General features: G+C 45.7%; 1 protein-coding gene across 1 annotated transcript; it reads right to left on the bottom strand.

The window, feature by feature from the left end:
- Positions 1-1736: 1736 nt before the first annotated feature.
- Positions 1737-2675, bottom strand: LOC137157814 (olfactory receptor 52P1-like). The gene has a single exon (XM_067555222.1). The coding sequence runs from the start codon at positions 2673-2675 to the stop codon at positions 1737-1739; it is 939 nt and encodes a 312-aa protein (XP_067411323.1).
- Positions 2676-13198: the final 10523 nt, after the last annotated feature.

Here is a 13198-nt window from a genome sequence, read left to right as displayed (position 1 = left end):
CACCAATAATAGGGGCTCATATTGTCAGGGCACTGAGACTAGTGTAGAACTGGAAAGCCTGAGGTTGTGTCTTTGTTTATTTTCTGTGTAACTCATCTATGTTTGCTTTTCATCACTATTTCATCAGGACCTTTTCTGCCGATCTGCTGCCTTGCCAGTGGGTCGATATCTGTAGCAGTGCATGAGATTCTTCCATCCTTCATCTTTGCATCTGTGATTTTCAATTAAATAAACTTTTTGTTCATTTTGACCTCAGTCTTCATACAATGTGTGTCCCAAAATGAACTGATAATGGAGGGAAGATTTCACACCTTCGAGGGTGACTAACCACCAGAGGGGAAAACTCCAAGTTATTGATAGTTAAGTTTCAGAGAGACCGATTTCGGCAGACTCAGGACTGGAAGGGATTGTTGGAGCCTGATGGACGGCAAAGCTGGGTACGTTGTGATGGCAGAGAGGGTCAAAAGAGTCAAAGATGGAGGAAAGTGAGGAATGGTGAGAATCAGCAACCATCCTGATGGAAAAAAGGACTGAGAAAATATAAGAAACCATCAGGTGTGGTGGTCTAAAAGTCACAGAAAGACTGAGTGACAGAGTGTGTTGGGCTTGGGGATGATCTGGAGGATGGGGTAGATTGCACCCTCAGCAAGTTTGCGGACGACACTAAGCTGGGGGGAGTGGTAGATACCCTGCAAGGTAGGGATAGGATACAGAGTGACCTAAAGAAACTGGAGGATTGGGCCAAAAGAAATCTAATGAGGTTCAACAAGGACAAGTGCAGAGTCCTCCACTTAGGAAGGAAGAATCCCATGCACAGCTATAGACTGGGGACCGACGAGCTGGGCAGCAGCTCTGCAGAAAAGGACCTGGGGGTAACCATGGATAAAAAGCTGGATATGAGTCAGCAGTGTGCCCTGGTTGTCAAGAAGGCTAATGGCATATTGGCCTGCATTAGGAGGGGCATTGCCAGCATGTCACGGGAAGTGATTATTCCCCTCTATTCGGCATTGGTGAGGCCGCATTTAGAATATTGTGTCCATTTTTGGGCCCCCCACTACAAAAAGGATGTGGACAAGTTAGAGAGAGTGCAGCGGAGGGCAACCAAAATGATTAGGGGGCTGGAGCACAGGACTTATGAGGAGAGGCTGAGGGAACTGGGCTTGTTTAGTCTGCAAAAGAGAAGAGTGAGGGGGGATTTGATAGCGGCCTTTAACTGCCTGAAAGGGGGTTCCAGGGAGGATGGGGCTAGGCTGTTCTCGGTGGTGGCAGATGACAGAACAAGGAGCAACGGTTTCAAGTTGCAGGGCGGGAGGTCTAGGTTGGACATTAGGAAAAAGCTTTTTACTAGGAGGGTGGTGAAGCACTGGAATGGGTTACCTAGGGAGGTGGTGGAATCTCCATCCTTAGAGGTTTTTAAGCTGCAGCTTGACAAAGCCCTGGTTGGGATGATATAGTTGAGGTTAGTCCTGCTTTGAGCAGGGGGTTGGACTAGATACCTCCTGAGGTCCCTTCCAACTCTAATATTCTATGATTCTATGATTCTATTCTATGACAGGTTATTCTGAAAGCGATCAGGTGATGGTTAGAGATATGGAACTGAGCAATGTAGAGAGCAATGCTTGGTGATGGAGTGATAAGACATTAGGTATGAGGAACTTTCCAAACTTAGAATTGCTATAAGGCTGAGCTCAGCCAAATTTGGACAAAGCAGGTTTAACATGAGTGGCACCAGGTGATCACATTCTGCAGGTGTATTTTCCAATTTTGTCACGAAGCTCTTTGGTTTTGACCCCATAAATGATAGGGTTGAGCATGGGGGGCACAAGGATATAGAGGTTGGCCAAGAGGACATGAATGTGGGTAGCAATGCCCTGACCAAACCTGTGTGTCAGGGCAGAGAAGAGGCTGGGACTATAAGACATCAGCATCACACAGATGTGGGCTGTGCAGGTGTTGAGGGCTTTCTGGTGGACTTTCTTGGAGGAGAGCCTGAGTGCAGCCCTTATGATCAGCCCATAAGACAGTCCAATAAGTGTCAGGTCTAACCCGATGACCACAAATATTATCACCAGGCCGTACGTCCGATTGACTGTGGTGTCCCCACACAATAACTTCACCACAGCAATGTGCTCGCAGTACGTGTGGGGGATTACATGGTTGGCGCAGAATGGCAGCCTCCGCAGAAGCAGGGGTTCTGGCAGAACCAAGAGAACAGCTCGTAACAAACCCACTAGCCCTAGCTTAGCGATTCGTGCGTTGGTGAGGATGGTGGCGTATCTCAGTGGTTCACATATGGCGACGTAGCGATCGAAGGCCATTGTCACAAGAATGGCTGATTGTATAGCAGCAACTGCATTAAGGAAGAACATTTGGGTGAGGCATCCATCCACAGTGATGCCTTTGGAACAAAACCAAAATATGCACAGTGCCTTTGGCACGACGCAGGTCGACAGGCCGATGTCTGTGAGCGCCAGCATGCAGAGCAGCAGGAACATGGGCTTGTGCAGGGTCTGCTCTTTGGTGACAACAAACAGAACCGTGAAATTTCCCAACAGGCTGATGATATAGGACATAGAGAAAGGGATGGAAATCCAGATGTGGGCAGCTTCCAGCCCCGGGATGCCATTTAGGATGAATGTTGAAGGATCTGAGGAGGTGAGGTTGTAAGCTGCCATGAGAGGGTTGAAGCACCGATCTGTCTCCTTAATATTCAGGGTGGCTGTGCAGGGAGAGAAGCAGAGTGAGGAAGGTCACGCACTTGATTACAAATAGGCCGGTAAATATTTTTGTAGTTCATAACAATCTAGACAGGGGGGTGAGCAGTGAGGTGGCAACATTTGCAGATGGCACCAAAGTATTTAGGCCCAGTGTGACCTGTCCTTGCCTACGGTTTCCACCTGAAAATGCGGGGACACGCTGGTCAGGGCAGGCTGTAAAAGGAGAGCAGATTCTCCCAGCACTGGTTGGTTACACTGAAACCAGACTTCCCAACCAGCCACAAACAGTGCTTCTGATTCCCCACACTGGTTACCAAGAAGCTAAAACAAAATATACACAACCCCCTTTACTGCATTTCAGTCTCAGGCTCCCAATCAGCCACTAGGTCCAGTAAAGAGACCAGTTATTTAATACTCTGTGCTCTTTACCAAAAAGGTTCTTCTGACCCCAGAGGGTCAGCCACAGTACCAGATCAATATAAGTTTGGATCTTATCCAATATACCATGCTGCCACCCAATCCTTTAGTAGCTAAAACTATAGATGTATTATGAAACGAAAGAAAGAAACTATAGGATATATGTTAAAGGATTAAAGCAAACAGATACATACAAATGAGTGGAAAGCCCATATATATCAAGTTTCCAGTAGAACTGTAGAGTTTGCAGGCTTGTATAGTCCCTCTGGTGCACATCCAGTACCTGGATGGGTTTCAGTCCTTTGATTCACAGCATCAGTTGTAGATGAATTGATCCAGAGGAATGAAGACTAAATAGTCCGTGTGTGGGGTTTGTTTAAATTCTCCCATGGGAATTATCAGGGTGACTCCAGGCTGGTGCTGGGATCTCAGTCTTGCGATCCAAACTTTCCCTGACAAGCCTGGACAGATTTGAGATATAAATGATCTGTCCACTAGAGTTTTTTGTAGATCCATGTAGGCTGACTGATATTTTCTTGACAGCAGGTATCTCCTTGAACCATTAATAGATGATTACTTGAGACTCTGAAGTACCATCTCCTGTGTCCTGAGCACACTGGTAACTAATTATTTTCGCACAAGGTGACTGGCCATTTACAACCATTCACAGACATTAACTATTTAAACTTCAAATAGAAATACCAAGAATAGTACTGTTACATTCTCCATCTAAATGCTCATATGTTCCTTTTCAACTCTTAATCAATAGAGCAGTGACAGACAGGAAAGCAGTTTATCTACATTGCTAACCTCTAACAGAGATACGTAAATAACATCAAATACCTACCAACAATACACTTCATATCAAAGCTCTTGTCTACTTATAAGGAATGACCTTACTACCACTGTATTTTCCTGTAACATATCTTGAAAGGTCAGAGATGGGTCATGCAACTTGCAAAGTTACTTGGGTTTTTTGGCCCAAGCTTCATACCAAGCTGCATGGTGGAAGATGATGTTCAATGTCAATCAGTGCAACGCATATGCCCATTGAAGGGGAAAACCTGAACTCCTCCAATACCTTACAAGGTTGTAATTTAACTGTATGAATTAAGGACAGTGACCTGGTGTCAGGGTACATGGCTCTGTGAAATCCTGCTCAAAGTGGCAGCATGGCCCAAAACTAAGGAAAATGCTGAGACACGGGAGGAGTGGGATTGGGAATAATACCAGAAATACAATGCCATGAGATCAATCAGTCAATGCTTCAGACTCCTCCGGACTCCTCCATGCAGTACTGAGCACCCTTCTCAAACAGGATATTGCAGAACTAGAGGGGTTCTGGGAAGGGCAACGAGAAAGATCAAGGACCTGGGGAAATTCTCCTAGAGAGAAAGGTTGAAAAGATGGGGATTGTTACCTTAGAAAGGGGAGATTTAGGAGGGGATTCGAGAAGAGTCCATTAAATACTGACTGGCAGAGAGTATATCAAGAATGTGTTCTCCCTGTCTCATAACACAAGGTCACGAGGACATTCAATTAAACTGAAAGAAGCCAAATTCAAAACTGATTAAAAAAAGAATGCTTTCTTCACTCAGTGCATAATTAGACAAAGGAACTCATTGCAACGAGACGAAGTTGAGGCCAGGAGTTAAGCAAGAATTAGACAGGTTTAGGACATTTAGATGGATAGTAAGAATATTCTGTTATAATAGCTACAGCTAAATAAATATCTTGGAAAGCCTTTACACCTGCGTGTTTCAGGGCACAAGCCAATCTTTGGCTGTTAGGTGTTAAGATGACAGTCTCATGATGGTCAGGTTATCCCCCCAACACCTTCTTTGGCAGTCCCTGGGTTTGTCTCTGTCAGAGAAAGGACAGTGGACGTGATGGACGATAGGTCTGATCCACGATGCAATTACTCTTTTGGAGGGGAGCTAAGTTTTCCCCATGGAAACAGATATTATGATGCCAGGCTGTGACTTTGTGCTCTGTTACTTCCCTTGTTTCCTTTGGTGAGACACTTTCTAAAAGGCACCCAGCTTTCTCTGAGACATAACAAGTACAGTGGTTTCATTATTTTACCTTTTTAAGTGATGGGTATGGAGAGACACCTGTCAGCAACCCAGCTGCTTACCCTTCTCAAGCAGATTCCATAAAAATTAGGGGAAATTAAAGAAGTAAGAGGACAGGTCACTGATTCAGAGCGATAACGACTGGCTGGTAAACTGGGTTGAAGCAAACAACATATGTTCTAATCTAGCTATGTAGATGTATATGTCTAAGAACAAAGAAGGTAGGTGATGCTTATGTGATGGGGGACTCTATCGTGGGAAGCAGTGACTCTGAACAAGATTTGGGGAAGGGGCGGGTGTGAGGGGATAATTAGCTAAACATGAGCTGCCAATGTGACCCTGTGGCCAAATGAGCTAATGTGATCCTGGGATCATAAATGGTAATCTCAAGTAGAGGGAGATAATTTATTTTACCTCTGTCTTTGGCACTGATGGAACTGCTGCTGCAATAATGTGTCCAGTTCTGATGTCCACAATTACAGCTGGATGTTGATACACTGGAGATACTCAGAGAAGAGCCACAAGAATGTTTAAAAGACGAGAAATCCTCCTTTTCAGTGCTAGACTCAAAAAGGTCAATTTATTTCGTGCAAGAGAAACGGTTAAGGGCTGACTTGATAACAGTCTACAGGTCCCCACAAAGGGAAGAAATATTGAATAATGGGCTATTCATGATAGCATAGAAATGTATAACACCATCCAATGGTTGGCAGTTGATGTTAGACAATTTCTGACTATAAATAATGTGTACACCTTTTAAATATAGAGAGTAATTAACTATTGGAGCAGTTTACCAAGGCTCATGGCAGATTCTCCATCACTGAGAATTTCTAAGCCAAGGTTGGATGTTTCTCTATAAGCTCTGCTCTAGGAATTCCTTGGGGGCAGGTCTCTGGACTGTGCTATACAGGAGGTCCGACTATGATCACAGTGGTGCCTTCTGGCCTGGGCCTCTGTGAACACGTTCCTGCAGCACGTACAGGAGTCAGCTGGAGGCATTTTACCTGGAAGCTGGTGCCTGAGATTAACTGAAGGCTTTTTTTTTCTTTTTAGTCATGACAGTGCTGAATTTAACCTCAGGGAGGAAATGTCTCATGTGACTTTAGAGCCTGGGAAATGATACTCTAGGTGTGTTTTTTACAAGGCCAAGGCATCCTGTGAGACACTGCGTGGATGAACATTTTAGATGAAAAATATGATGACGAGACCCCATTATATCTCGGTCCTGAGGAATGTATATACACTCTCCCTCCCCTAAACACACTGTGCGTTCCTGGATCTCCCCCAGTGAGATTTCCAGCACTTCCTGGTTTCCTCTAAATCAGAAACATGTTTTTATTTTAATTGAATTTTGGTGCTTCTGGTCCTCTACAAAACCAGAGACGCAGGAGAACAGAGAGAGCAGACACCCTTCCTGAAAAAAAATGTTACCATTATTGTTTTGAACCGCTAAGCTGTGATTTTAAGATTTCAGCTACTCTCCTGTCAGTTTTTCTCTGGTCTAGATTAGGTCACCCATCCTTAGAGGCTGCAGGGCGACTCCAGTTGAAGTTGCTGGACGTTCTGGCCGGTGAAAATCAGGCTATTTACTTATGTCCCAAAATGTGGATTTGGGATGAAGTCCTCTTCCTGATGCAAGTTTTGCCATTGGTCTCAACGGGACCAAAATGTTACCCTTAGTTTTGAACTTTAGGCTTCCTGCTGTGAAAATCAAGGCTTTAAGCCCTGCAATAGCAAGAGCTTTTCTGTTAGGATACCACATAAAGTGGGGGGTCTTCCTTCAGACTCTTTCAGCACCCCGAGACCAAGCATGAAAGATGGGGTTTTCAAAATATGGGTGTGACACGCTTGTGCGCAAGGCAGCCAACTGATAATACCAAGGTCAGGGCAGGCTTCAAAAGGAGAGCAGATTCTCCCAGCACTGGTGGGTGACACTGAAGCCCGGCTTCCCAACCAGCCACGAACTGCTTCTGATTTCCCCACACTGGTTATCAAGAAGCCAGTCCACAAATGCCCACAGCCCCCTTTACTGCATTCTAGTTCCTGGCTCCGAAATCAGCACTAGGTCCAGTAAAGAGATCAGTTATTTAAATTCTATGCTCTTTACTAAAAAGATTCCCTCTGACCCCAAGGGGTCAGCCACAGCACCAGACCAATGTAAGTTTGGACCTTACCTAAAATACCACACTGGCAGCCAATCCTTTAGTGTCTAAACTAAGGGTTTATTGTAAAAAGAAAGGAATAAACCATGAGAGAAATGTTAAAGGGTCAAAGTAAATCACAGATATACAAATGATTAAAAGTCAATTTACATCAGGTTTCTTGAAGAGATGTGGATTTGCAGGCTTGTATAGTTCCCTCTGGTACACGTCCAGTACCTGGATGGGTCTAAGTCATTTGGTTCAGTTGCAAGATAAATTGATCCAGAGGTAGGTGTCTGTCTGCAGCTGGAGAGGATCATAGACAAAATGGTTTCTCTGGCTTGATTTTATATACCCTCTCTCTTTTGGCCATGTGGCCTGTGAAACTTACGGGAGCTAAAATGGAGTCCAGAGTCACATAAGCAGGTTCTGGTGACTCAGTGGTGATGCTGGCCTCTCTCTCAGGGCCCCTTGCTCCTGGGAATGACTTAATGGGCCATTATGCAGGCCATTGTTCTGCGGCCTTCCTATCTGGGGTGTTGCCCAGGCAGCACAATTTGAAACACAGATATCTCAAATACATCTATAACTTCCATTTCAAATATCACACATGAACATCAGTATTATTATCTTACTTAGCACATTATAACCTTCCTAACAGTACCTGACATGGCATATCCCACATGGATTATTATGATTCTGCCATGCTGATGTCACACAATATACTAAATGCCCCCCCACTCAAGCTAGCCCTCATGAAAATGGGATCCTGTTTTGGATCTCCGTGATGCCAGTGTCCATCTGGATTGAGCCACTGAAGGCAGAATGTGAGAGCAGAATCTGGCTGGTCTGTAAAACCCTCTGTGACCCATCTGTGTTGTGAAATCTTGGTTACCCACAGATAGCCACTGCAGAGGCTTTGTCTACACTTCTTAACATGGCAGTAAAGTTGCTGAATTGGAAAACTTGAACAAACAAGAGAAAAAACACACAGACCAAAAAAACCCAGAAGATACTGAGACAGACAGAAGGACACAGTAAGAGACTTTAGTTCCAATTTTAAATTCCTTCATATTTCTGACAATATTAAACAGTTCAAGTCTCCAAGCTGGAGAATTCCTGCCCAGATTGATCTTGACCTGAACCCCCCCTGAGAGCTTAGCACTAACCTTATTGCAGAAACAGGCAACTCACCAATAGCCACGCAGCAGAGAGAGGAAATCTTCTTACTGCGATGGACCCTAGAATGATTGTGCGAATCTCACATCTGACACTTTCAATGCAGAACAGGGACTTTTATGATTCCCCCGTACAGTCCCTGTGGACTCTCAGATTGGCCAGGACTCCGGGACAATTCCCTCTTCAGCAGGAAGAGCTCAAAATAGATCTGGAGAATTTCAGCCTAAGAGCTTCCCCTGGGAGAGAAGAAACGATTCACTGATAACAGAGGCTCAGATTGTCAGGGCAAACTGGGTCTTGCAGACTTGCTAGAGTGGTCCTGCACTGCTAAAACCCCAGAGAGGAAAGAAACCATGAAAATCTTTGCAAGATGTGTGTCTGATGGGGTATTGTACAAGTAGGATCCCTCTCAGTGACTCAGTCACGATGTTTCTTTCCTATCTTCACTGGCTGTACATCAGTGAAAAAACTCACTCGACCATCACATTGTGAGAGGGAACAGCAAAGAAGAACTGTGCAGTGTTTAGCAGTCCGGAGTGACATTCAGTGTGTTTAGACTTACCAAAATATTTGGTCCATTTTTGGTGTGCTAGCAAATTATAGACTCTTCATCTCTGTTGCAACCTTCCATAAATTTCTTGACATTGCTGAACCGATCAAAGACTTAACGTCATCAGTTTGCCCCCTTCTCTGTGAGATATTTCACACAAGAATCCTCCTCTTTCCAATCTGGTGACTCACTCAGTGTGATCCACATGGAACAAGAGAGGTCTTCCAGCCCACCATCCACATCTCCAAATATTCTAAGTATGTGCTGAACAGACCTTCACGTCAGCACAGAGTGTTACTCTTCCTCATGTCCCTCCCAAACAATAATCAAATTATTTAATAGTTTCAAAAGCTCTTCCCCAGTTGCTCATGTTGGCAGTGGACAGCAAATGGGAAATGTGTCTTTTCATTCTATTGCAGTAGGAAAGCGAATACACACCAGTAGCTGTGCAGCAGTTGATGTATCTGTGGACTCATCCATCTGAATGGAATAAGATAGGCTCTGACGAACACTTTCTAGGAGCTGCTCTTTTACATCAGTGGGGCTCTCTGCAGTGCGGCATGACACTGTGTGGTTAGACACAGCTAGCCGTCTAGCTGTCATGCTGCTTTCTCTCCTTCACTTAACGCAGAACGTGTGCTCCCCAAAGTGACACATTTCAGCTTTTATCATTGATGTGATGGTTTCACAAGTTACACGTCACTAAAATCCAACCTATCAGTCTGTCTTAGTTCCCTAATGGAAGCAGGGGGATGATCCTGCTGTTGTGAGCTTCTGCATTTCCCTGGTGGGATCCAACAGTGAAAGAATCTGAGTCCTTGCTCCAGCTCCCTTTACCAGGAGGCCGGCCTGACCTTGAGATCTCCCCTTCCTCTCTCCCCTGTGGCAGAGTCCTTGTAACCCCGACAAGGAGACCCCAGGATTCTTGGGATGCTTGACACTCACTGTCGTTGTGTTCACTCAGGACAGGGGCTAGAGTGGCTCTCTCTTCATCGGCCAGGTCCCTGCCTGCTGATCACTACATTAAGTTCAAACCTGATACAACTTGTTAAACAGCAGCTGTAAGAAAAATAAGGAAGAAAAAGGGGAAGGTTAAAGGAAACAAGGAGTCCTGCACTCTGGGCACTAGGACCCCCTAATCGACAGTCTCTGGGACATAAGAAAACTTCACAGTCTGTCCCTTATACGTCCAGGCCCCCCTTCCATGCCCTGGCTGTGCTTACCTGATTCCACTTGTAAGACACCTGCTCTGGCTGTGGCCAGACGCCCTCAGGTTCTAGACGGATCATTGTACGTGTGATAAAGAAGTTCAGCCTTGTAGTTTCTTCCTTTTTCTTTGGCTGCTTGAAAGTGTAGCATCAGTTCATCAAACTGAGCAAGAACCCTGCTCACACAGGGACCGATGGAAAGCCACCTAGAGTCAGAAACCTGCAGTATTGTCAGTGGCGTCTTCTCCCCAGCATCCGCCCCCATTTGTGTCACATTGCTCCCCACCCCAACACAAGGCCAGCCAACGAGGCCTTCTTGTCTGGTGACATCTCCCTGCGCTGGGCCTTGTTCTCCCCAGCTGCTCATCATACACAGTCAGAGGTTGCTCCATCTCTCTGGCTCTGGCACAGCGCTGCTGCTCTGCCTCCATCCCAGCTCTGCCTTTTGGGCTGCTTCTCTGCTCCCTCTGATTCTAACTGCTGCTGCTCTGCCCCCAGCTCCTCTGAGGCAGATGCTCTCTCCTTACCTCTGCCCTACGCAGGGTTGCCAGATTTCTATTGTGTCCATGGCTCAAACTCCCTTAAAAACTAGCCCTTACAGACAGCCAAAGAAAGCAAACACCTTGGAGTTGAATAAAATGACCTCAGAAGTGAACAGTTTTGTTCAACATCTTCAATAATGATCTGGAGGATGGGGTGGATTGTACCCTCAGCAAGTTTGCAGATGACACTAAGTTGGGGGGGAGTGGTAGATATGGGGAAGGGTAGAAGTAGGATACAGAGTGACCTAGACAAATGGGAGGATTGGGCCAAAAGAAATCTTTTGAGTTCAACAAGGACAGGTACAGAGTCCTGCACTTAGGATGGAAGAATCCCATGTACAGGTACACACTGGGGACCGATGGGCTAGGCAGAAGTTCTGCAGAAAAGCACCTGAGGGTTATAGTGGAGAAAAAGCTGGGTATGAGTCAACAGTGTGCCCTTATTGCCAAGAAGGCTATTGGCATATGGGGCTTCATTAGTTGGAGCATTGCCAGCAGATCGAGAACAAGGGGAACAAATGTGATTAGGGGGCCGGAGCACAGGACTTATGAAGAGCAGCTGAGGGAACTAGGCTTGTTGAGTCTGCAGAGGAGAAGAGTGATGGGGGATTTGATAGCAGCCTTTAACTACCTGAAAGGAGGTTCCAAGGAGGATGGAACAAGACTATTTTCAATGATTGTAGATGACAGAACAAAGAGCAATGGTCTCAGGTTGCAGTGGGGGACCTGTATATTGGATATTAGGAAAAACGTTTTCTCTAGGAGGGTGGTGAAGCAGTGCAATGGGTTACTTAGGGAAATGGTGGAATCTCTATCCCTAGAGTTTTGAAGGCAAGGCTTCACAAAGCCCTAGCTGGGATGATTTATTTGGGGTGCTCTTGCTTTGAGCAGGGGGTTGGACTAGATGTCCTACTGCGTTGGTTTCCTATCGTAATATTCTATGGTTTTGGGGCATAGGCACTGTGCTGTCTCCTGGAACTGTTTCTGCATAAGTGTAAGCGTAAGCACATGGACAAAGTAGGAAAGGTAAAGGCAGTGAATATGGGGTTTCAGTGTCTTCTGCACATCCTGTCCCAAATATCTGTGTATTTGTGACAGGAAATATGCTTCAACAGGGAGGAACCATGATTATTGTTTAAAACCTGTGAGTCAAGAGTCCTGGTTTTTATTCCTGGCTCTCTTAGATTCACTAGAGGAACTGAGGTAAAGCACTTCCACTTTTCTCACTTTTACCAGTCTCAATTGAGGCACAACTCTGCTAGGAGTTGTGGCAGCAGCTATAAGAGAAGGCCTCGTCTTTCCTCAACTCGCAGGCCTGGGTCTGCAAAACAATCATGCGGGTGAAGTCAGACCTTTTGTAGGAATGACTGAGGATAGCACACCAGAACAGTACCTGGATCTAATCCCCCTGTGTTTCTTGCACTGGTTATCTGACCACTATAGAGTTGGCCCATATTACTTCACACACTAGGGTGTTAATCACGATAGGACTGGGATAATCCCTAGAATGCAGTTGGGTCCCTCCTTCCCACCCTCCCTCTCCATCTGTCTTCAAGGACCCTTCTCATGAGCAGCTTCTAATCCAGGAGTTTCAAACACCCCGAAAATTGGGAGCAGTAGAGGAGGTTCCTCTGGCGCTGAGGCGCAAGGCTTTTTACTCCCGCTATTTCCTAATCCTGAAAGCAAAGGACCATCTCAGACCCATCCAGGACCTGCGAAACCCCAACAGATTCATGAAGAAGCTGAAGTGTTGCATGGTCTCTTTGGCCTCCATTATCAGTTCTCTGCATCCAGGTGACTGTATGCTGCTCTTGACTTGAAGGATGCGTACTTTCACATCTCAGTCCTTCAGAGTCATGTAAGAGTCCTCTAATTCATAGTGAACCAGGGTCACTATCAGTTTACTGCCCTCCCGTTTGGCCTATAGGCAGGTCCTCACGTAACTGACAAGTACACTGCAGTCATTGTGGCATCTCTGAGGAAAGAAACGGGCCAGTTTTACCCTCACCTCGACAATTGGCTAATCAAGGGCCGCATCAGTGGACAGGAGGATTCCAAAGTCAGCTAGATACGGACAACCTTCGAGAAGTTAGGCCTACTAATAAATGTGCAGAAGTTAACTCTCTCACCTATTTAAATAATAGATTTCAAAGGGGCAGTCCTCAACTCAGTTGAGGGCAGAGCCTTCCTTCCAGAGACCTAGTTCCAGACCAGAGTCTCTATCATAGAAGGTCACAGAAACCATCCTACCACTACACAAGACATTGTCTGAAATGCCAATGGCATATGGCCACATACACCTACGTTGTGCAACATGCGAGATTGAGGCCCAGACTGATGCAGTCCTGGCTAGTGTCACTGTACGAACA

The sequence above is a fragment of the Emydura macquarii genome, unplaced genomic scaffold, assembly GCF_026122565.2.
Source record: "Emydura macquarii macquarii isolate MOO-44397 ecotype Brisbane River unplaced genomic scaffold, CSIRO-AGI_Emac_v2 contig_1580, whole genome shotgun sequence".
NCBI lineage: Eukaryota > Metazoa > Chordata > Testudines > Chelidae > Emydura > Emydura macquarii.
Note: the sequence above shows the minus strand (reverse complement) of the source record. Positions and strands in the feature narration are given on the sequence as shown.

Excerpts from the sequence above, each read along its gene's own strand:
- LOC137157814 (XM_067555222.1), bottom strand. The coding sequence starts at position 2,675 with ATGGCAGCTTACAACCTCACCTCCTCAGATCCTTCAACATTCATCCTA.